The 25,512-nt window shown below is 46.1% G+C and overlaps 2 protein-coding genes across 3 annotated transcripts; one reads left to right on the top strand and one right to left on the bottom strand.

The window, feature by feature from the left end:
• The first annotated feature begins 338 nt into the window (after positions 1 to 338).
• znf598 (zinc finger protein 598) lies at positions 339 to 18,138 on the top strand. Of its 2 annotated transcripts, XM_060039345.1 has the most exons (13): positions 339 to 643; positions 1,504 to 1,616; positions 2,730 to 2,859; positions 3,564 to 3,775; positions 5,047 to 5,264; positions 5,724 to 5,865; positions 6,137 to 6,565; positions 6,602 to 6,726; positions 6,845 to 6,929; positions 7,225 to 8,327; positions 9,914 to 10,097; positions 10,228 to 10,372; positions 12,673 to 18,138. In XM_060039345.1, the coding sequence occupies exons 1-13, from the start codon at positions 470 to 472 to the stop codon at positions 13,063 to 13,065; spliced, it is 3,453 nt and encodes a 1,150-aa protein (XP_059895328.1). In that variant the 5' UTR covers positions 339 to 469; the 3' UTR covers positions 13,066 to 18,138. The 2 variants fall into 2 exon arrangements, with proteins under 2 accessions (XP_059895328.1, XP_059895321.1); XM_060039338.1 differs by having other exon boundaries at positions 340 to 643; positions 6,137 to 6,726.
• Positions 18,139 to 18,304: 166 nt separating this feature from the next.
• Positions 18,305 to 25,214, bottom strand: syngr3a (synaptogyrin 3a). Its single transcript, XM_060039403.1, has 4 exons — positions 24,734 to 25,214; positions 20,983 to 21,217; positions 19,127 to 19,272; positions 18,305 to 18,611 (listed from the first exon to the last, which is right to left on the bottom strand). Exons 1-4 carry the CDS (start codon positions 24,833 to 24,835, stop codon positions 18,375 to 18,377), a joined length of 720 nt encoding a protein of 239 aa, XP_059895386.1. The 5' UTR covers positions 24,836 to 25,214; the 3' UTR covers positions 18,305 to 18,374.
• Positions 25,215 to 25,512: the final 298 nt, after the last annotated feature.

Genomic DNA, 25,512 nt, shown 5'->3' with positions numbered 1-25,512 from the left:
TGAACATTAATAGTAGGTTATTCTTGGTTAAGGTTGCAGTTGCTGGGAGAGGACATCATGTTAGTTAGCTGCTTGATTTGAAAATACATTTATTTTTTCGTTAAATTTGTACTTTGTTTGCAGCTAAAAACATAAAGATATTTTTCCATTACTATAATACCATTTAACAAATTTCTTTAAAATATTCCTTTACATACCGGTATAGTATAGATATATCAAAAGTGACAAGCACGTGGTCATGTCAAGACCTTTTGCACAAACGGGCACATCCGCGATAGGCATAAGCAGATTTACAACCCGCCCTCAGCTGCTGTTGTCAAACAGCGGTCTATCCTTATGACATAGAGATCGCGTTGCTCGACATTGACGGTCGTGAGGTGGCACAAACTCTCTTGACTTTCATATTACGTAAGCACCACAACGTTCATCTGATCAAAAAACACTGTACCTTTTTGGCCTTTACACTGTCATGGATTCATCTAATACAAAGGATACTGAGAAGACTTGCGTACTTTGCTGCCAAGATGTCGATATATTTGCTTTGGGAAAATGCGACCACCCGGTCTGCTACCGCTGCTCTACCAAGATGCGGGTGTTGTGCGATCAGAAGTACTGCGCCGTCTGCCGGGAAGAGCTCGACAAGGTTCGGGGCACGCTAATACTTTATACCGGGGAGGGATGTGTCCGTCAGGCCGCTCCACCCTTTTCGGCTGTCTATTTTATCAAGTAGCTTACACGTTTTGCTTGCAAAGACAAACAGTTTTGATAAATGACGCCTAAAGTGACAATTGCCTATCGAGACAATGTTAGCTGTTTTATGGTTATACAGCGACTTTCGTTATATAGCCACTAGCTCACCAGGCTAATGCCATATGCTAGCACCCATGCAGAAGCATCACGATGTCAGACGTGGGAAGAGCTGTAATTATGGGGTTTTGTGTGTCAATAATATTGCTTAACATGTACGTTTTTTGGTCTTTTGATCCCATTCAGAGGTTATCCTTATAAGTCCCCAGCATTCTAGCCAGTACTGACAATACTTTGCTAAATAGTTACGCAACTGGTCAACAGCATGACTTTCGCCCACTTATCACAGCAAAATATGCTGTTAAGTAAATCAACGTCGACGATTTAACTACCATAGTCCACATGCTATTATAATAAGCTAATACCCGTCCAATTACGCTATGCGTTCTATTCTTATAACGTGTACAGTAGGATCCAAACAACCGTCCGATGTCACATTATACTTGGTGGCTGTCAGTTTTACTGGGAACCAGTTTAAATTAATCCCTGATGTCTTTACAAGTACCGATTTCCTATTACTGTATATTCATTAGGTACTGAAATTCCAATCTCGACACTGGGACAAAGCCATCCAAAATCCTGAAATACAGCTTCCAGTCATAAGTGAAGGCCCCAGCTACACCTTTCTAAATGCACCACTGCATCTTTAATCTATTGATTCTTTGACTGCGCCTTGAATTGTTTTTGCTGTTTTAGGTGGTGTTTGTGAATCGACTGGCAGCCTTCTCCACCCTGCCCTTCCAACAGTTTCACTGTGAGCAGAGCCATGATATCTACTTCGGCGATGCCCAGATCCACACCCAGTTCAGGTGTGTTTTATCTACAGCTCAAAGTTCTCTCTTTCTCACTGATTTCAGCCACAGTAGATTCGCCAAGATACTGATGGGTCAGGCTAATTTGCATCGTAAGTCAACTATAAGATGAGATTGTTAACACATTTAATAGACTTGTAGGGCAGGAGTTCAAAACACCCTAGATTTCACAACTTTGAATTTGCCCTACTTTCTGAACATTTATTCAGCTACAAACTATTTTACAACATGTCAAATAATCATTGATGTTGTGGCAGCATTTGGTTGAAGATAAAGATATTTTTTGGCACAACAAACTTATTTTTCATGTGGTCTGCGATGCTGTATCTATTTTTGTGTTTATAACACCCGGTAGAATGCTTTGAGGATGAACGTACCAGACTTGGCACGCATCGCAGCATCCTCTATTTGGGACCCATTATATTAAACGCAGACAAAAACCGAGACTCAAATCTTCCGAAGTGTTGTCTATCTACTATGCGACGCTGACCGGCACAGCACTCCTTGGCTTGTCTGGTGTGTCCCGCTTAACATTGAAGCTCTGCCGTAACCGAGTCAGACTCAAGCCATGTCGAGTGGATCTGAATCTCACTGACCTCCAAACAGTACTTATGTGATTTATGGGCTGACAGGTAGAGGATATTTTTCTTTGGCTGACATCTTACATCCTAAGTCTTTAGAAGGATACAAAGGACTTCAGGATATACAAACCACGATCATAGGTTTGTATGTCCCATGTTTCAAAACATGTATTTTATCATATAGTTGCAAGGGGACATACCAAATGCTACAGTGTCTTCTTGCATACATTATTTGGCGTTAAGCACATATATTGAAGGGGTGCAAATGTTCTGAGAATTTTAGTGTTTCAGTACAGTTGTCCTGTAGAGTTTGCTGTAGAGTTGACCCTTAACCCCCGGCAGCGCTGGATGAACTTTATCTCCTTGAGTCGACCCTGAGTTTGAAGTGTGTGTGTGTGTGTGTGTGTGTGTGTGTGTGTGTGTGTGTGTGTGTGTGTGTGTGTGTGTGTGTGTGTGTGTGTGTGTGTGTGTGTGTGTGTGTGTGTGTGTGTGTGTGTGTGTGTGTGTGTGTGTGTGTGTGATATTCCAGGAGGCTTCTCCTGCCAGAGTGCCCACACTGCCCGGAGCCAAAGGTCTTCCCGCGGTTGGAGGAGCTGGAGCAGCACATCAGGAAACAGCATGAGCTCTTCTGCTGCAAGCTCTGCACCAAACACCTCAAGGTTCTTTTACACACAAGGCCTCTTTCACAGCGTCCAACCGCTGGCCCTCCTCTCTACACTTCTGATTCAATGTATTTTGTCATTTATTGACATTCATTAGTTTACCCTTCATAGTTAACCATGTTTCGAGTTCTCGTTATGTTATGTTATTTATTTTGTACATTTCTGTTTCCGATTCAGTTCTGTTTTATTTCTAGTTACGGCCAAGTTTATTGTTTTTGACAACCAAATATCTAATTTGGGATTTAGAAAGTTGAACCTTTTTAGTTTTAAGAACCTCACAGCGCGGCTTAGTGCCTCTCCGTTTATATGCAAATCATTGGCTGCTTGTGTCTGATGGCTGAAAGGAAGACTTATTGGCATGGAAAGAAGTATTGGCCAACTGTGAGGACTTAGTTTATCTCAGGATATTTACAGCAGCAGAGATTATTATAGTGCAAACAAAGCAATGCAAATAGAACAAAGAGAAGATCTGAAAACAGAGCAGGTTTATAGTATTTATTGTGACGTATCAAGATATATGTACACCGCTTTGTAAAAAAATTATTATGTATTTATGTAGATGTGTTTATGATTTAGTATGTACCTAATATATGGTTGGTCAATGTACTGTATATCCAAACCCAAACCCTACCCTACTATTCAAAAAATCCAAACCACGGTCGCTTGCTCATTCACTGACACACACCCCCCCCCCCTCCCAGATCTTCTCCCATGAGCGGAAGTGGTACAACCGCAAGGAGCTGGCGAGGCATCGTGCGCACGGCGACCCTGATGACACCAGCCACCGCGGCCACCCGCTCTGCAAGTTCTGCGATGACCGCTACCTCGACAACGACGAGTTGCTCAAGCACCTGCGGCGCGACCACTACTTCTGCCACTTCTGCGACGCGGACGGCGCGCAGGAGTACTACTGGTGAGAGTGGGTGACTGTGGCCCGGTACTACTGGTGAGAGCGGGTGACTGTGTGGACCGGTACTACTGGTGAGAGTGGGTGACTATGGCCCGGTACTACTGGTGAGAGTGGGTGACTGTGTGGACCGGTACTACTGGTGAGAGTGGGTGACTGTGGCCCGGTACTACTGGTGAGACTGGGTGACTGTGTGGCCCGGTACTACTGGTGAGACTGGGTGACTGTGTGGACCGGTACTACTGGTGAGAGTGGGTGACTGTGTGGCCCGGTACTACTGGTGAGAGTGGGTGACTGTGTGGCCCGGTACTACTGGTGAGAGTGGGTGACTGTGGCCCGGTACTACTGGTGAGAGTGGGTGACTGTGTGGACCGGTACTACTGGTGAGAGTGGGTGACTGTGTGGCCCGGTACTACTGGTGAGAGTGGGTGACTATGGCCCGGTACTACTGGTGAGAGTGGGTGACTGTGGACCGGTACTACTGGTGAGAGTGGGTGACTATGGCCCGGTACTACTGGTGAGAGTGGGTGACTATGGCCCGGTACTACTGGTGAGACTGGGTGACTGTGTGGCCCGGTACTACTGGTGAGAGTGGGTGACTATGGCCCGGTACTACTGGTGAGACTGGGTGACTGTGTGGCCCGGTACTACTGGTGAGACTGGGTGACTGTGTGGCCCGGTACTACTGGTGAGAGTGGGTGACTGTGGCCCGGTACTACTGGTGAGAGTGGGTGACTGTGTGGACCGGTAGACGTGTGTCCATCAACCATCTTGATTGATGTTTCGTTTTGTGCATTGAGTTTTATTGGGATACAGTGGCCCATGCCTTGCTTGGCCGTCGCTGATTGGTTAGAAATGAGATGGGTCCTCCCTCTTAACATAAAATGAACAGGCAACGGGCAACTTTCCTTTCAATCATTTTATGCTCTGTGATTTGAAGGAAAGGATATCAATATCCACTGCAACCAAAAATATATGAATTACTGTATTGACCCGAATATAAGACAACTCCGATTATAAGACAATGCCTAAGGTATTTATCACCAGGAAGTTGTGAATGTTTAGTGACATTTCAAAGTCTAGACCCGAATACAAGACAACCTCACTTTTTCAGAATAATTTCCAGGGAAACAAACCTTGTCTTAAATTCGGGTCAAACGGTATGTTCACATAAAGAACATAAAAACATGCATGTCATTTTGCTACGATATCCGAAATCCCATCCCGCGTCGCCTTTCCGAAAAATCAGAGCGTGGTTCCCTCTTTCCCGTCCCCAGCGACTACCAGTACCTGAGCGAGCACTTCCGCGAGAGCCACTACCTGTGCGAGGAGGGCCGCTGTGCCACGGAGCAGTTCACGCACGCCTTCCGCTCGGAGATCGACTACAAGGCACACAAGGCCTCGGCGCACAGCAAGAACCGCGCCGAAGCCAGGCAGAACCGGCAGATCGACCTGCAGTTCACCTACGCCCCGAGGTTGCAGCGGAGGAACGACGGTGAGCACGGGGCGGGAGCGGGGTCGTTTGGGGTTAGTTTTTTTGGACGGTGATCCGCTTATCCTGTCGGGTGGAGGCGGATTTGGAATAGGTGGCCGATTGAGGAAGAGAAAATACATTTACTGTGCGCATGTTTGACGTTTGACTTGGGAATGCAAACCGGCACCCCTGATTTACCTTGAATTATCAGATTAAAGTCCCACTCCTGGGAAGGTGTTGACATTCTGATGCACTTATATGGGGAAACGTACCGCTACGGCCCTTTGGTCGGTTGACCTACGGTGACGTGTGCAGGTCAATGTTCTATATGTACTGCATTTATCTTTATGTGGCCACATTGCTGTATTTAGTGTGTGTGTGTGTGTGTGTGTGTGTGTGTGTGTGTGTGTGTGTGTGTGTGTGTGTGTGTGTGTGTGTGTGTGTGTGTGTGTGTGTGTGTGTGTGTGTGTGTGTGTGTAGGTATGTTGACAGGGGAGGACTATGAAGAGGCACGGCAAAGTCGTGGAGGAGGACGAGGAGGAGGAGGAGGAGGAGGAGGAGGCGGTGGCGGTGGAGGAGGGCGGCCTTATGGCGGGCAGCAGAAGAGTTGGAGATACAACCGGTACGTGGGTGGCTTCAGGTGGTAGTTTTTGTGCGACTACGCGTGTATTTTCCCCATGACGATGCGCTGTCATCCGGATCATGTAAAGCAAGTAAGGGTTGGTCTTTGATGAGTAACATTAGTTTCCTTTTAATGAACGGTCTTCAATATTGATGGTTTATGATTTCATCATTTACAACACATATATTTGCAGCCAGCAAATGCATTCATTACTACAGACCTATCAAGGGTAATGCAAAGAAACCAAGTGATCTCCTTTTTTGTCCTTCAGGGAGGAGGAGGAGCGGGACATTGCAGCCGCAATGAGGGCCTCCATGGCGGTGCGGCGGCCGGAGGATAGGGGCCCTCCTGCCCAAGACCGCGGCCCCCCGCAGAGACAACGCAACGATGAGAGGATGGACAGGATGGATCGAACTGAGAGGATGGAGAGGCCGGAGAGAATGGACAGGACTGAGAGGAAGGAGAGAATGGATAGGCCAGAGAGAATGGACAGGACTGACCGGATAGATAGGCCAGAGAGAATGGACAGGACTGACCGGATAGATAGGCCAGAGCGGAAGGAAAGGATGGACAGGACTGACCGAATGGACAGGACTGAGAGAATGGATAGGCCAGAGAGAATGGACAGGCCAGAGCGAATGGACAGGCCAGAGAGAATGGATAGGCCTGAGAGAATGGACAGGCCTGAGAGAATGGATAGGCCAGAGAGAATGGACAGGCCAGAGCGAATGGACAGGCCAGAGAGAATGGATAGGCCAGAGCGAATTGACCGGACAGAGAGGAAAGACCGGACTGAGCGAATGGATGCAGATGAGCTCAGACACAGAGCCGGGGCGATCAAAAATAACCCAGAACCTCCAGGTTAGATAATGTAGGCCCGCTCACCATCACAGGCACACACTCCATGGCCCTAAATTGAATGTGGATGTATTTTGGTGTAACTCACTTCCTGTGGGTTATGGTTCCTTTTCATCCCCAGTGAGAACCATGAAGAGTAAAAATCCATTTGGGGAGGATGATGATTTCCCAGTGTTGGGGGTGCCAGTTTCCACACCCATACCAAGGTACACACACACACACACACACACACACACACACACACACACACACACACACAGACACACACACACACACACACACACACACACACACACACACACACACACACACACACACACACACACACAGAGAGCCTGTAACTCTTATGCCATTTTGTAAAGGCTTTTCAAAAGGATCCTATGATGACTAACTATCAAACGCCTAACCCTTGTTATTAACCTGCACTACTAATTGAGCCACAATCTAATGGTGCACATTATGTGGTCCCTTTTTGCTTGCGTGTGCCCCTCCCTCCCGTAGCTCCAAGCCAGCCCCTGTCACGGCCCCCCGCGGGCCCCTGATGGAGGACGACTTCCCCACCCTCTCGGGCGCCCCCCCTCGCGGGACCCTGAAGCAGGACGATTTCCCCAGGCTCTCGGCGGGCCCCCCCCGCGGGCCCCTGAAAGAGGACGACTTCCCCAGCCTCTCTGCTGCCACCTCGGTGGTAACGTCCCCCATGACCCCGGCCTACACGGCCCCGCCGAGAAACTCCTCCTCCTTCCAGGAAGATGATTTTCCCGCCCTGGTGTCAAAGCTCCGCCTCCAGAAGCCTAGCGGCGGCTCTGCCTCCGCCTGGTCGTCCCACGGCAAGCCTGTGCCCCCCACCCGAGCCAATCACGGCCCCCCACCTCCAGAAGCCTTCCCTGCGCCTGCTCCCCCCGCCGGGCTCCAGCCCCTCTCCTCCTCCTCCTCTTCCTCTGCGTCCGTGGCGATGTCCTCGCGGAGGAAAAAGCGAGGGGGGGAGACTGCCCGGCCCGCTGCCGCGCCCCAGCGCTCCTCTTCCGACGAAGAGGACGGCGGGCTCACTCAGCGGGAGTTCCGCACCGTGCCCACCATGTTGGACATATCCTCGCTGCTTACCGTCAAGAGCGGGGGCGGCGTTGGCGGCGGCGGCGTTGGCACCAGCATTAGCGCCGGTGTCGGCGGGAGACCTCAGGCGCCGCCCGCCACCGACTCCTCAGACGCAATCCCCGGCCTCGCAGCCCCCAAAGCCGGCAAGAAGAAGAAAACGCAACAGCAGCAACCCCAACCGCAGCCGCAGCAGAAGAACACTAACCTTCCCGCCACGCCGTCCAAGACGGCCACTTCAGCGACGAAGACGAAGGCCAAGGCGACGGTAGCGCAGAAGGAGAACGTCCCCGAGAAGAGCAAGAACAAAGCGGCGCCCGCCCCAGCGGCGACCGTCACCGCAGCGCGGACGGGAACCCCGAGCCAACTGACCAACGGGTACGCGGAGACGGCGTTCACGCCGGCAACCAAGAAGGCGAGCGCCTCCCCAGCCGTGACCCCACACCCCTTCCCAGAACCGCCTCCGGCAGACGAGGAAGATTTTCCTGCCCTCGTCACCAGGAAACCCCCGCCAGGTCAGTACAGCTTGGGATCGGATCATTTATTCGCAATAGAACAGCCTAAAAACAGAGTGCACGTGGACTCACTCTGAATAGCTCTCCTTCAAAATATTTATTATAATACAGTCAAACAAAGGGTTGTGTGACTGTAAAACCCCGGATATCTTAATGCACCATTTTGCTGAATGTGCGCATGCCCGGAAATGCAATAGAAGCTTGAAATGACGAGTTAAAACTCGGCCACATGCACACATTGGCATCGAAAATGGCAGCCAAACGCATTATAGCAAGCATTAACTATTATAGCAAGTAACAATTGCAGTCATATCGTTGAGCTGTGAATGTTTTTTTTTTCATATAGTATGCTCTGTTTGCAGTGTCAAATCAGATCTCTAAAATCTGCCCAAATGTGCATTCAGAGATGTTTCTGTTGTCGCAGGATGTCCACCCGATTAACCCCATTAAAGAGTTACTTCACCGGTGGGAATATGAAGGTTTTATGAATTAAATAATTCAATGTATTATAAATGTGAAAAAAAAATTGAAATCGGTTCATCCTAGACTGAAAAAAGGCAGAAAGAGTGTTTTCATGGTCTCTCTGGCTCAAAGTAAGAAAACCTCCAACTACCACAGTGCATTGCGCTCGCTGCCCCGCCCACCTGTCGGTCTCTCGTCCCCCTCATTCCCCCTCAGTACGCGAGCTCCCGCCCCCTCTCATTCCTTATTGGTGGAAAAATATGCCACCAAAAGTGTGTTGTAGTCCTCGGCCCTTCTAGCGGGACAAGAGGTTTCTCCCGAAATGACGTCAAATGCGTCATTTGACGTCATTTCGGGAGAAAATTAGATGAGAAAAAATGGGCCAAGAGGAGACTGGTTTAGACTGACATTTATTTATATTACAATAGCGATTTTATAATGATAGAACGCCGGTTCTAAATGGGTGAAGTATCCCTTTAATTAGCATGAAAAAAACTGTTTGGCATTTCTTTACCACGGATCGGGCAGCCCGCATCTCTGTTCTGCATATGCCTGCTTCTAACCAAAACGTTCCTCTGTGCTCCATAAGAGAAGTTAACGTTATGGATAACATTTTGATTGTGATATTAAAGATAATATATTACCGTTAAACGGACCAGCTGCTGTGATATTGTCGCAACAATCACAGAGACTTTTAAAAGGGAACCTATGTTTGATAAGACACATTGCTATTCACATTCACCTGGTAGTCGGATCATATTTTGGCAATTTAGATAACCACGATTGGAAAGCCACGAAAATTAAAATAGGGACGATCGCTTAACCCTAGGAGCATAAGCACACATTTGCACATGTACACTGCACTCTCTCTCGCACACATACATACACTTATAGTGTCGGCATGAAGTCAGTGTTATTACATTGCTTAAAAGGTAGCACTGCAAAGAAGGCCATCCGCTGTTAAAATAAGAAGTCATGGGCACTCTGTTCTTCTTTCTATGTTAAATGTGGACTTCTACACAATTAATCCGAGCTTAAGGATACAAAACACCCCCAACTCGTTCCTGCGTATTGTCAATGAAAGCCTTTTGATTGGTTGATGTGCTGACGTCCATCACCGACAGGATTCAAGAGCTCCTTCCCGCTGAAGGCTACGGCGCCCCTGGCCGCAGCCCCCCCCTCCCCTGTCGTGCCCCCCCTCCCTCCCCCGGGCCTGGCCGGCGGCCCCAGCAAGTCCCCGCCGCCGGGCTTCACCGGCATCCCCCTCAACAGCAACGTGGTGGAGCCGGCCCCCCCGCCCCCCCATCGGTAAGACCCGGCCACTCCGGATGAAATCACTGAATAGTACGGTAATTGATGGATACATAGATGTAGTAAAAATAAAACTCACTCACTCACTCACTCATTCACACTCTCTCACTCTCTCACTCTTTCCCAGGCCGGCCCAGCTGCTTGACAGCTACATGGTACCGGAGAACTTCCAGCAGAGGAACCTGGAGCTGATCCAGTCCATAAGGAACTACCTCCACAATGACGAGTCCCACTTCAACCAGTTCAAGAACTTCTCGGGACAGTTCCGACAGGTATGGGCTGGCCGTACGGTTATACCATACGTGTTGGTGCGCACCGACGGACACGCCGTTGAGACGCTTTTACGGAATAATAGCAGTATTGTTCAAAATGGGACTGCACCCTAAAAGCCCACCTGTCTAAACGTGGTCGATCCGATGCTAAACTATGAGATGAGGCCTTATTTCCTCTAACAAGAGAGCAGGGGTTCCCTTAAGTCGTCTTTAGGCGAGGCGCTGCTAAATGAACGACCATACAAACTAACATGTCGGCATATACATTCAATTGACAGGTCATATAGTTTGCAATTAGTCTAATATACTGTTGTATGGAAGGGGTTTTAAACCTTTCGGGGAAATTCCGTTTTTAGCTCAAATAGGGCAACACCGTGAGTTGTGTATATATCGGGGGGGGGGGGGGGGGCTGTTGTCTACATCACATCCAAGTTATCATCGAGTACTAGTCGATCAGGCAGTGTATGGCGGGTCATGACTTCGCCCTCTGTCTGCTATACTCTGCTGCTGCTGATGACACCGCTCGTTTGCTTGCGGAAACTGCTAGCTACACTTCCGGGCAGCGTGGAGAACACACTCACTGTAAGCAACCTGTTATTATGCAGGGGATAAGGTTAGCTTGTCAACTTAAAGAGCCTTTGAATCTACTGTTTTAGTTGGAATTCGAACACTGATATTTAAGAAAATGGATTTTCGACTGAGTTTTAGGAAAGAATGCTATCCCAATGGTTATGACCCAATAATTATTGTGGTATGTGAAATGCGCCACACAGTGATATACTATAGGTGTCTGGGAAGCCTTACCGTCACTCGGATTCTGACAATAGATGCATCGCTGCTAAGACATGTGTGAATGGTTTCACCATCCACACACACCTTAGCGTTATACTATAAGTGTCCGAAAAGCTAAACTTTCTCTCGGACGCCAGAGATTGCTTCAAACGTCATCACACAGTACCCGTTGGTCACGATCAGAACTCCACCAGTAGACTGGCCATAGGGGTTTGGGGAGGATGGCAAAAATGATTTTTTTCTAAATTGGGGACTTATTTCAGTCACGGTGAAAAAGAGGCATCGATAACTAGGTTGACAATCATATAAAACAAATGACCACGTTTAAAGCAAAATAAAACAGTTTTGGCTAGCTATTGGTCTTCTCCATTGACCTGCACGGCAGATACAAGAGTTAGTATCTGACCTTTGTTGCTTTCCGGGCTCGTTAGTGTAACCGCTAATTGTTGTGATCAAGGTTAAACAAGTCTGAGTCCTTCTTTCTAAACTTAACTCAGTATTGACAGGGGTAGTCATTATTTAATTTCATTTTTAGATTATTTGGTGTTTAAATAATCGACTCAAATGGCTGTCCTAAACATTGCTCTTGCTGCTCTTAAAAAAAGAAAAGTGTCTGTGTGTATATATATATATATATATATATATATATATATATATATATATATATATATATATATATATATATATATATATATATATATATATATATATATATATATATATATATATAGAGCAAAGCAGGACGACTGCTGTGTAGAAGAACAGGATTTTTCGAACGAGACGCTATCGTCACCATCGATATAGTTTAATTTGCGTTGAAAGTACAGCACATTTGTTCCAAATAACAGTAGTTCCGAACCGCGCCTGCCGCCTGCTATTTCGTAGCTCTGTTTATCTCTCTCCCGCTCTGCCTCGGGCTCACACACACTCTGACCCGGCCCGGGCTGGTCCTAGGCCCATGTATTAGTTTCTATTGGTTTCGGTTTCTCACTCCGCGAGACCTAAACATAAAAGAACATTAACAAGTAACCTAGCAATGGGGCCAGCCCTCCCCCCTCTGGACATCACTAACAGGCTCATATATGTCACCCATCAGGTGTTCAAAAATGTTAGACTATAAGTACCTAGTTGTCTGAATGTGTTTTAGCACATACAGTTAGCATAATATAATTGAGCTTTTAGGCTGCTCCCGCACAATTTCTGACCAATCAGGGCATTTCTTCTGATTGTTTCAGGGAATTCATCTTTACTGTCAAATCACACATGGCAACCTTGCTCTGTTCAGCTCAATTTCCAACTAGCAATTCTTCCCCAGAGCAGCTGCTAAAACCTTGATTTGGTTCTGTTAATCTACTCGATAAAAGAATTGGGAATTTGAGCCGACTCAGAACAATGATTAGACTATTGAAATTCCAGCATTTTCCCCTCCACTAAACCTTTTTTAGTGGGAAACACTGAAACAGAAGTACATCTATCTCCCCCCCCCCCCCCCCCTCTGGTCCCTGCAGGGTGTGATGTCTGCCGCCCAGTACTACCGCAGCTGCAAGGAGCTGCTGGGGGACAACTTCCAGCGCATCTTCAATGAGCTGCTGGTGCTGCTGCCGGACACGTCCCGACAGCAGGAGCTGTTGGCCGCGCACGGGGACTCCAGGGCTCTGGAGAAGCAGTCCACGGGAGGAGGAGGTGGCGTGGGTAAGAAGAACAAGAGCAAGCGCAACGCGTGGCAGGCACCGCCCACCGCCAACGGCGACACGGCCATGCTAGCCGAGCTGGACTGCCGGGTGTGCCCCACCTGCCGACAGGTGCTGGCGCCCAAGGACTTCAACTCCCACAAGACCTTGCACCTGGGCGAGAGCGAGGACTTCCCCTCTCTGCAGTCAATCAGCCGCATCATCAGCTAGCGCCCCCCCCCCCCCCCCCCCCCCCTTCCCATCTCCCTTGGCGCCCTCCTGTCCTCTCCTATGGCTGCGACCCCAACCCCCACATACCCTCCACCCCTCCAACAGCAGGCTTGCGGAGCGTGGAGAAAGAGCTTGAGTCGGGGGTGACGACGTTTAAAGGCAGGATCTGTTTCAGGTCTGTGCCCGGACTGACGGGACCGAAGGATGGAAGGGTTGCCCGATCTCTGGCATGAAACAACAAGCATCTTTTGCAATGGAGATGCTTAACAGACACATCTTTTAGGCGGTACGCCTGCTCAGCACTCAAGAGAAACAACACACGCCTAAACGAAGGCTTACTTGAAGAGCTCACTAGAATGCTCCTACAATTTCATCCCTGTAAAATGCTTTAACTTGGCTTTCTTACCACACCTGTTTTCTACAACTAAAAATAAGGAGAGTAAGCAAATAATAACGGTAGTTGCAGAAACGGAAGTAGCAGTTTGAAGTGACAAAGAAGGTATAACTTTGTAACTTGTATGGGCAACATTTAAGGGGTGGTCCAAGAGAAGTAGTTTATTCCTTGGTATGTTCTCAAGCTTGGGGCACAGGGACACCACTGTTTGAGGTCCTCTCATTCCCTAGTCCAAAGCATTACCCCCATCTCCCCGTCAGATATTGACGGTTGGTTAATTTATATCGGATATTAGATTGGTTTTCCCGCTTTAACGGTTGTCTTGTTCCCCTGAGCCTACGTTTTGCTGCTTTTATTTTTGCTCAGGCTTCAAATTAGAAACCCCAGGTGGGGGTGCGGGGGGGGAGTCAATAAATGTTCTTCCCTAAACCAATTAAAAGCGTTTTCCCGCCAGCTCTCCCCTGCATGTCTCCGCCTGTTGTATTCTCACTGTCCTCCTCAGGGGTCTGTCACTCACTACACATACTGTCTGTACAGGAAGTTAGGAAATAATACTTGTATGCAAAAACGAATTCCTCGTACATTTTCAGCGATTTTCTATGACCAATGAATGGGATGGGTTCTGATTATTTAACTAACTTCCCAAACATCATTATGTGGGATGTAGATCTTTTTTTTCTATGAACAATAAATTAAAACTTGCCGAGATCGCTTTCAACCACTGACCTTGTTCTCTTTTTTAATTTATCCTACAATGATTTTGTTCAAAGTAAAACAAAGCAAATTTATTATTACGATAATAAAACAGTATCTTACTTTGAAATATTAATGTGAAATCCTAATTTCTGGTGATTCTCCACAGCTTTCACCTTCTTAGGAATAATACCTGTAGGAATACGGGAATGTGAGGGGTGTCTTGGCTTTTGTCATTTTTTTCAGTGTTCAGTTGGATTGGAACCAGACATCAAGTAACCATTCATTTTATATGATTTTTTTATTTTGACTGTATTGAGGTGACCCACAGTAACATCTCTGTTCACAGCTTCTATACATTTAGGAAGTCAAACATCTTTCTTTTCAGAGCGAGGAAAACAAATCATTCAAAATAAATATTTATATTTCACATAGCACAATTTTTAAACGGGTTGCGCACACAATTGACCAAAATCAACATTTATCAGTTGTTGATATGCCAATATTCCACGCTGGTTAGTTGTCTTCATCCCCAAGACAATTAACCTGTGTATTTGGGCTTTATGAGCACACTGAACGTCCTAATCAGGAAAAAGTGATGATTTCCCAGCACACCCATTGCGCCAAGTATCAACACCGCTAGCATTAGGCTACTAGAACATGACAGACCACACCCCTTGGCAGCGTCTCTCTCTCTCTCACACACACACGCACACAATCCATTATGTTCAATAAAGTACTGAGCTTTTATTGTTTTTTGTGTAGTTTTTTTTTTTAACAATCAAACCAATACCACAGTAGTGTACATGGGCCTAGGACCAGAGCACAAAACACAGAATGCTTTCTATTACTCATATTATCATTATTATTTTTCTTGAATCTAACACACAGACTAAATAAGAGCGCGCGAACCACGGAGTACAGTAATGACGAACCAGCATAACCCGACCCACCATAAGAGTCCCGGCTAAACAGAAGCCCAGTGCAGGGTAACTACATGATGATGACCCCCTGCTTCTTGTTTTGTACCCCAGATCTGAGCAACACTGCGACCCCAAACCTGAATCACACAATTCGATCAGTGAACCCTGCTGATTCGGTTACAGTTAGTTACAATAGGATTTGGATTATGTCGATATTTTCTCATGCTTTGGGTAGCATTTAAGATGCCTGATCCGGTCGGTTTAAAGTGTGTCTACTGGTTGAGATATGTAGACACGGGCCCGAGTGAACATTGAGGCAAAGCTTGACACCATTGGTATAGCGATGAAGTCAGTCATCTACACACTATGATAAATAAAACCTCGAGGGCAGGGTTTCACCCAATGGTGATGGGTTATAGACTTTCGAGGCAGCTGGACTCGGAATCACGAACACAGGAGAATCCATGTTATCGGGATTCAAGTAGTGTGCGCTTGTGGCCGTACAATATCCTGACCAATACCCTACGAGGAACTACGTGAGCTACCTTATAGATGGTGATAAACTGATGGTTCATCCAAGTATTTTTTGAGAGTTCCTTTCTTTTTCTAATGTTTCCAAAGACCTCACAGATGGTTCCGTTTACTACCTGGCAGGTAAGGTTAGATGGGTAAGGCGAAAAAATAAAAAATAATAATTAGTTGTTAAGGACAGTGCAATGCTGCCACACATTTCAAATTGTATATTGCCTACAAAGTTCTAAAAAATAATGCATAACGTTGGTAGAAAATAGAATAAAACCTAAAAGACACTGGAATCAACTTAAGAATGATACATAATTGTTCAACATGTAACGAGTGCAATACGATAATTACATGCATTAGCGTATTCAACATTAGGGCATCATCAAAATCGGCACGTACCCTTACTGCAATACACTTTCTCACCGACTGGAGCCAATGTTTACTAGGAAATCGGATAGAAGGGCATAGCGTACGGTTTTAATTGATAATTCGTTTTATGTAAGAAAAAAATAAAGAAAAGAATCTCTCCAATATGTTTAAGTCACTCTGATTTTCTAAAAAGTCACACCAGTTAAATTATAGCTCTTCAATAAAAAAAAAAAAACTCGCTAGATGTATGTTTTGGAAAACCTGTTCCAGAAAATAACCCATTACACTTTTATTATACTTACATCTTTCTTGAAATAATCATTTTAAAGCACTTTGAAATTCACACAAACATGCTGACTTTCATACCTTTATAAGACACACACACACACACACACACACACACACACACATACGCACGCACGCACGTACACACACGCACACACGCGTTCAGTCATACACAAATGCGCATAACAAAACCAAACAAATTCACCAACATTAAACCACAACACAGAGACGTCGCTATACATTGACATAGTTGTCATGGTTCCTATCTACATCGGCGGCCGCAACCCTGCTTTAACCCAATGACTACGTCTTCCACCTAACCTCGATTCGTAATAGACGAGAGCCTGGAGGAAGACCCTTACAATGTCGGCAGGCCAATCACAAGACCGGGGCTGCGCTTGAGCTGTGTTTAGGCGGACTGGTTTTAACACGAGTCGAAGGGCGGAACGGGGAGCTAATCCGAATGCAAACGCGAGGGAGGGAGCTTGACTGCTAAAAGCAATGCAGTGGGGACTCAGAATTATGGTCTTCAACCAACCATTACCATCCAGAGCATAATCTTTGACTTTGCTGTTTCTTGAACAGTGAAATACAGTCCAGGAAAACATTTAAACATGCCGAATGCTGATTATATGTAGTAATGTCCGTCCGTCCCGTCCCCCGTCCCCCACACACACACACAAACATAGCCCTCTTGTCCGTTGTTTCTGTGAGCGCATAAATGTGGTTCGACACAAGTCGTCCACTAGGTGGCACTAAATCGCAACCCTCGGGTTGATAGCGAGCGAACACTGGGCAGTTTGGCAGCTTCTGCAAAGTAAACATAAATACATATCTCATCCACATAACCCCTCGTTGATAATCCCTCGTTCTCAAGACTACCACTATCCAGGTCATTGTCTCAAATAACAAGCTATCTATATTTTTTTTATAGATTTCCCTGCCGTAGGCTATAGATTAAACGTTATCATCTTAATGTATTGTGTGGGGTCATCTTTATTTGTTTATCGTTACTGGGATATGTCACTTTGATTCATGTTTGGTTGCTGTAACTTCCTAGGCCTACCTCCATTTTTATACCTAGACTGCACCTCGAAAGCCTTACTTTTGGTATTATATATTCAATTCATCTATCCCTCTAGGAAATCGATTGAATCGTGTGATTGGTGATAGATCATACGCCACACCAAATGCATTGATTGTTATTTGAGACATTGTCAGCTACATATTATAACCTACACACACCTACATACATGTCTACAGCATGTGAGATATTGCACTTGGTCACAAGACAGTCGGTGATGTCGTTGATGTGTTATTCTACAGCATGGTGAGATCTATCGCTTAAAAGTCAGAATCTTTTAAATACGGCAGAGTATGGCAATGACTTTGTCTCTAAGTTCAATAACACATCGATTTTTTACGTTCATTTCTAACGTTATTTCTGTTGATATTTGCTGAAGTTGCTCATCTGTTGATTTACAGGCATTTCCCATATCCAATGTGTCTGCTGTTCTGAATGTTGAAAGGCTGTTTATATATTATGGCCCATATACTTTGCCGAGCAACCTGTGCACTTCAATAGATCGAAAAAACGATAATCCTATGAACACGTTGGCCACTAGAGAGCACTATCACACAGCCCCTACAACAACAGCCCCAGATCAACAGATGAACAACCTTGATATAACAATGACACCGCACAGAGCAACACAAACATCCACATCCGCTCCCACCTCACCCCCCTAGATCAGTGTTTCCCAACCTTTTCGGGCCTATCATCTTGGTTTTTTGGTCTTGCAAAAACTCCTGCATCACCAAATCGCATCTCCTTCCCCACACATCATTTGAAACCCCAACGGCAGGTCATTGTCTTCATTATTTTTTTTACAAAAATGCACCATTAGGTAGCTTAAATATCTTATAATCTCTAACAACCCCATCTGCATATCAGCAAGCTTAACCCTAGCGGGGTCTGGACCCCCGAGGTGGGGAAACACTGCCCCAGAGCCTGTCTCTTCAACACTCCCCCCCCCCCCCCCCCCCGCACCCCGACCCACCCTGAACCCTTCCTCCTCCTCCTCCACCACGCAGCGACTCCTCCTCAACCACCTTCCGTGCTCCTAGTAGATGGGGACCTGGTAGGTAGGGGCTGCGTTGTTCTCAGTAAAAGGGGGGTTCTGGTAGGTGTCTGCCGCGCCCTCCACTCCGGCGCTGCCGGCGCTGCCAGTAGTGGTGGCCCCCGGTGAGTTGGAGGGGTAGGGCTGGGCGGGGGCGGAGCCGTCCATGTGCTCGCTGGTGAACAGGGTCATGTCGGTGCCCAGCAGGTACTTCTGTACCGCCCGCACTGTCAGGCCCGCCTGGGGGAGAGGGAGGGAGTGTGGACAGAGGAGAGATAGAGGGGGTGGGTAGAGAGAGACAGGGAGAAGAGAGAGAGAGAGAGAGAGACGAGGTTGAGGGAGAGTGTGGAGTTATGGGACATACAAAAGGGAGAAAGAAATTGAATAAATTAAAATAAGTGGCTAAATAGCTTACTTAACTAAATTAAGGCTTAACTAACTTGCAGATCTGTCTTGTTCTCGGGCTACTAAGTAATAGTACAATTTCTGAAAAAATTGAATCCGATTTTGAATTCTTGGGATGCCTCAATACATGGCCCAACTGAAGCATTTCTGTGTGTTTAGGTGTGTGTGGATGCATGCATAAGTGTGTGTGTGTGTGTGTGTGTGTGTGTGTGTGTGTGTGTGTGTGTGTGTGTGTGTGTGTGTGTGTGTGTGTGTGTGTGTGTGTGTGGGTGTGTGTGGGTGGGTGGGTGCGTGCGTGGGTGCGTGGGTGCGTGCGTGCGTGCGTGCGTGCGTGTGTGTTCCATCCTCACCCAGGTGAGGATGGAAAAGAAAGAGAAGGCGATGGCAGCCCGGGCTGCATCCGCCCCCTGGTTGAGTGGCAGCTCGTCAGGAGTGGTCCGAGACCACTGATTGGCCAAGAAGCAGAAACTCACAAAGTACAGGAAGGCCCAAAAACCTGCCCAGAGAAAGAGCACAGAACAGTGAGAATGTATTCATATACTTGCTTTGAAACATCAGGTGTGATTGTACATTTTTGCCCTAGTTCCCCCTTCTAAAAAACAACAACTTTAAACTATTGCTCAATATGAATATTCATATACTTGCTTTGAAACATCAGGTGTGATTGTACATTTTTGCCCTAGTTCCCCCTTCTAAAAAACAACAACTTTAAACTATTGCTCAATATGAGTTTCCTCTTTCAGACCTAGAAGGTGTCTGATGAAATTCTCTGTGAAGTTGTATCTCCTTAATCTCTAAAGTGTGTTTGTGCGTGCATACGTATTTGTGTGTATGTATGTATGTTGCAAGTTCCCCCAGCCAGTTGTATGCGAATCGGCTGTTCTTTCAATAACTTTTTATTATTAGATAAAAGCACATGAGTGCCTCCCCACACTTGCTCTCTAAAACTTTAAAGCCATAATTGTGGTCACCAAAGGCACATTTTCATTGGGTTCACAAACTCTCTGTCTCTTCTTACTCCATTCATGAATAAGTGCATGTAAGTGTGAACACACTATTGGGTATCAGAGTAAGGGGTGTTCTGAAGTAATAGGGGTTTAACACAGCTCCTCCTCTTGTTTTTTTAAACATCTAAGGGTTGTTTGTTCATCATGTTCCTCCTTTTTGTTAAGTTAGAAAAGCCTTATACATGAAGTACCTTTTTTAAACGGTGTTTCAAGTGTAAAAAAAAATCTGAAAACCGCAAATACGCCCTGGTTCATATCCTTGTGGAGTAAAGTTAGACATAGGATAATAAAATGCCACAGGTAGGAACACATCGGGGCAGAGACAAGGTTTCCCTTAGGAAGGGTAAAACGTAAACATCAGTCTGTGTCTGAAATCCCTCACTAGTTCACCATACAGAGCACTTTTTTTTGGAGCATTGACATTTTGTAGTGCTGTCCGAAATCTGAAATCTGGTTCTCCCTAGAATGCTGCATAATGTTTCCTACCCATAATGCACCATAACCACAGTGTACAACGGATGTACATTATTTCCGCAGTATATTCCATGAGAGATAGTGGTTCTCTCATTCTTATCGGATTCATCTGGCGACGTATCGGCTTGTTTTTGCGCCCAACACACCTCACGCAGATAGATTTCTTGGGCATGTTCCATGTCCCAATTCCCGCCTTACTTCCTAAATAGTGTGTAGTCTATTGGGACAGACAAATAGTGCCATAGTCATATCATGGCTTGGTTAAACAGATGATTAGGGTGGGGCTAGTATATAAACGATAAGGGAGGATGCTTATGATTACCATTAGGGTTTGATAGGTGATAGAGGGAGTAATTCAGTCCCCCAGTGGAGTAATCAATATTATAGTTTGGGCCACCCAAATGGAATTGCCTGTCGCAGTCACAATCACCAAATCGTTGTTACATGAAATGAGCAGGGAAATTTGACAATATTTTCTGAAGAAATCCATGGCATTTAGGGTGTTGATGGTTAGGATGTTGGATTCCAAAACAAAAGGTTCTGGTTTTCTGTCCATAATGTCCTACTGTACCTACCTGTTCTGTTACATCGTGAAAAATAGGTTACGTGCCTACTGCCCATGAAAGTGTAGTGGTTAGGGTGTTTGACTCCCAGCAGAGTTATAGGTTAAACCCCCCCCCCCCATCCCAACCCACAATAACCAGAATTTTCCTTCGACCACTCACCGGAGAAGCCCACCTCCAGCATGACGGCCTTCTTGCGGTCCTTGACCGAGCTGATGGAGGAGAACTTGTAGTCGAGCAGGAAGAAGAAGGAGCAGGCCAGCAGGCCCACCAGGCCCACGAACACGCCGTAGTTGCATGCATCAGCGTTCTTGTTGAACACGCAGTGCAGCCGCTCGCTGCCCATGTTGACGTAGCCCTCATTCACGATGGAGGCGAACACCACCAGCGAGAAGATCTGGCAGGTGGGGGCGGAAAGACAGAAAAAAGGTTAGGTGGAGGGAAGAAGGGTTGTGGAGGGTAGGGTGGAGGGATTTGGGAACAGATAGAGAGAGAGGGAAGGAGGGGGAGAGGGATGGATTGAGAAAGGTTTTGAGGGGGGGGGGGGAGGGAGGGTTGATGGATGGAGGTGGAGGTAGGACAGGGAGGTAGCAAGGTAGCAATAAAGGGGGAAAGCGAAGAGGCTTCAAGCTTCCGGACACGTCACCACACACATGTAGAGTCGACGGTGACGCGGAACCTGTTTAGCGATCTATCTGGTCCTCGGTTAGGGATCGAGTGAGACAGCAAATGGTACCCTGCTTACTCACTGGACAACGCCTCGGTCAAACACGCTTAAACAAACACACACACACACACACACACACACACACACACACACACACACACACACACACACACACACACACACACACACACACACACACACACACACACACACACACACAAAACACACACATGCACACTTATTCAAACAAACCCACACACACAGCTTTACTGGAACACAGTGACGCTCAAGAGCATCTTCTGTGAGCATGCTCAGAACAAAGACATGACCTAATTTCCCCTCTCTCTCTCTCTCTCTCTCTCTCTCTCTCTCTCTCTCTCTCTCTCCCTCTCTCTCACTCTCTCTCCCTCTCTCTCTCTCTCTCTTGCTCTCTACGTTAGTGAGTGACTGAAGGATGGATGCTTCCCTGGCCATGAAGAAAATCAATGAGACCTGAGGCAAAGTGTATATGTGTGGGTGTGTATTTGTGTGTGTGTGTGTGTGTGTGTGTGTGTGTGTGTGTGTGTGTGTGTGTGTGTGTGTGTGTGTGTGTGTGTGTGTATGTGTGTGTGTGTGTGTGTGTGTGTGTGTGTGTGTATATGTATATGTGGATGGCTGCTATAGCAGCATTTGATTTTTAAGAGTAACTGTCATGAAATGAAGATACTGACTTGATTATTACTAATTACTAATGTTTTTAGCAATACTAAATAATGAGCCTGACATCACCAGACATATCAGCAGATTTTTGATTTCCAAGGTACACAATCAAACGGCACATACCTTAATGCAATGGGATGTAATTTGACCTACAACTGATCAGAGCATGAAAAGTGTGACACATCAGTGGCAGCCATCTTGGCTGTTTATGAAAATGCCTCAACGTCACTCCCATAGGACGATCCTATGGTCATTGTATTAAACCAACCCCATATTAGAAATGCAGTTGTGATTGGCCTGGCCTCGGTCAAGTCTGCTGGAAATCTGTCTGATTTGAGGTGCAGATCCACATGCTAGAGCAAATAAAACATGAACTTGCAGATCTGTCTTGTTCTTGGGCTACTAAGTAATAGTACAATTTCATGAAAATTGTGATGTGATGTGAAAAATCTGATTTTGTGTGTTTAGCATTCTCATGTTATTCGTGTACATGTGGGTTACCCTCAGATTGCCTCTTGGGTTATCATCTTGGGGTATAGCATGTTGGGGTATTTACCATGCTAGGCTACATAGCATGTTGGGGGTTCCTCGAACTACTAAGCATTTCAGTGTGCTTAGCATGGTGCTGCTGACAAATAACTTCTGATCTCATCATGTCTAGCTATAACTTAATATAATTTTATATTTTAACTGTCAAAAGTTTGTGTGTGTGTGTGTGTGTGGGGGGGGGGGTGAATGTGTGTGTGTGTGGTTGTTCAATGTTTGGCAGGGATAAGGTCGGGGAAGGATAAGTATTGTCTATCTAATCATAGTTTTAATGCCAATCATTCACAGCTCTTCGAATTAAGCACCCGTCCCACACACAGTTGTCACAAATCTTGGCAGTAGCAATTACTGCAAAATATCTTTGATATTCTCTCTATCTCTTGGCTTTGATTTTGAACTGGAATGCTCACACTGATCAGCTGACTAACACTGGAGGCCATGTGACACAGACTTGTGTGTGTGTGTGTGTGTGTGTGTGTGTGTGTGTGTGTGTGTGTGTGTGTGTGTGTGTGTGTGTGTGTGTGTGTGTGTGTGTGTGTGTGTGTGTGTGTGTGTGTGTGTGTTGGGGGGGGGGGGGGGGGCGGCACAGTCATATGATAGAGCTGAAGCCCTTCTAAGACACAGCCTTGCATTGTGAGCATCAAATATTTCTAGAGGAGAGTTATTATTGAGGCGTCACTGAGTTGAATCAAATTGGCAAAGGGCCCATGTAGCTTTTATTTGGTGTATTATCTCCCACATTGTATAAAACGGCTTGGGCCAGAGACGGTTTATTTAGTATATTTTCAAATGGCAGTCACTATGTTCCCTCTGAGATATTCTTAGTGAGAGAGTTAAAGACCTTAGACAAAGTTTGTGATAAAACCAATCCCACTGCTCATGTGGACACTAGAATAGATGTTACCTGATGTTATGGATAAAATACATTCAGTGGTGTCATATTTAACAACTTAGTACACTAACAGGGGAGAAGTTACAACCACTCTAACATCAACACACACGCACGCACGCACGCACACACGCACGCACACACACACACACACACACACACACACACACACACACACACACACACACACACACACACACACACACACACACACACACACACACACACGCTTTCATAACTCATATATATCACAAACCAAGTACAACCTTGACATCACTAAACATGAGTGGTAACGCTGGTTCGACCATGACAACATATACCTTTATATTAGGCCTTCATGTTTGGGAATTTAGTTGACAGTGATTTGTGGATTGATAATCCCTGACTACAATGTCAAAGGCCTCTTCGGTAGCTTCAAAGAAGCAGTCGTCCATATGTAATGCGGTAAATCAAACGTCATGAAACAACACGTCTCGAGACTTCGGCGTGCGTAATGATAACCGACCAATCAAAGGCGAGGAACGACGGCACCGATCGTGACTGCCCGAATAATGATAAACGTTTCGTTTAAATTACCAAAACTCCCGGGAATAAAAAATGGATATAGGCTATTATATCAAAACAGACTGCTTGATTTTAGACGGGGTAGGACAATAAACAATGGCAATGATATGGCCCCCCGTCAATGGGGATGCTGTAGAATGATCACGGTGGTTTCAGCTTCAATGTATTATGGGTCGATGGGCCGAAAATATTCTTCATCTATTTAGGTTTACATACAACACATTCTGCAAGGCAGCTAATAGGAATGCCCTATTAGTCTCCCAAATGGCAGGCCCCCGACAATTCTGCTCAATTAAAACATAGGCCAAATGGGATGAATTGCATGCAATTATAATGTCAACCAGATTGGCCCATGTCATTGATGTTGTATCTTTTTTTGATAAAGCAATGTCAACCGTTATTTCTTCGTCATAAATTTCCATGCCCTGCAATTACATGTCAATTTCTGCTGTTCGCGACGAAAACACATCGAAGGTCCCTTGCAGCAAGAGAAACAAACCCAGAAGGAAAAACCCATTACTACCGTTCATAATAAGACATTGCCTTACCCACGACAGAACTCTGAGGATGGTCTGTGGTTGCTTAGCAAATGCGATCGGGTCTAGCGTAGACCCAGTCCGACCCGCTCCAAAAGATCCGACTCCGTCCATCTTCTCTCACTCTCTTGCTCTCCTCTCAACACCACGCTCGCGGCTCCACGGCTGGGTGGGCTTCTACTGTAGGGACTGGTCCTCCTGCGCGCGCTCCATGCGCACTGCACGGGCAACTGCTGCTGGGCGTGGGCGTGCACAATCGACGTGTGTACCCTTCAGTTAGTGTGCTTTCTTTTTCCCAATTACAGCTAGATCACCAGCAGCACGCGCTATACCACTTCACCGCCTGGACACTATTAAAAGGATAACCAAGGTGGTATGTTCTTGTTGTTGAACGCAAGATGATCAAATGGATTGTTTTGCCTCTGATGATGAGAGCAGGCAGTGCGGTTGCTCTACTGGGGAGGGGCAAAAAATACGGCGATTTGATGGTGTCTTTTACGGCTGAGCGAGCAGCGATCTCCGTTTGCATGAATATAACCAAGCGTCACATGTGCCGCCTTCACCCAGCAGAGGGCGGAAATGTAGTCCTAGTGCTACTGACAGCAAAAGCGTTGCAAATGTATACGAAATTTACAAAAAATCCTATTTAATTTATGAATACGTTTGTTTAGAGTAATATACAAATACACAAAGTTGCAAAGAGGTGTTAAGAACATGATCAATGGGGAGGTTCCAAAAATTAACCACTGTTTCATTATGAGTGTTATTGAGATATTTATTGATTTTTAGAA

This window comes from Gadus macrocephalus, chromosome 2, assembly GCF_031168955.1.
Source record: "Gadus macrocephalus chromosome 2, ASM3116895v1".
Lineage (NCBI taxonomy): Eukaryota > Metazoa > Chordata > Actinopteri > Gadiformes > Gadidae > Gadus > Gadus macrocephalus.
The sequence above is the reverse complement of the archived record's forward strand: the minus strand, read 5'-3'. Positions and strand labels throughout refer to the sequence as shown.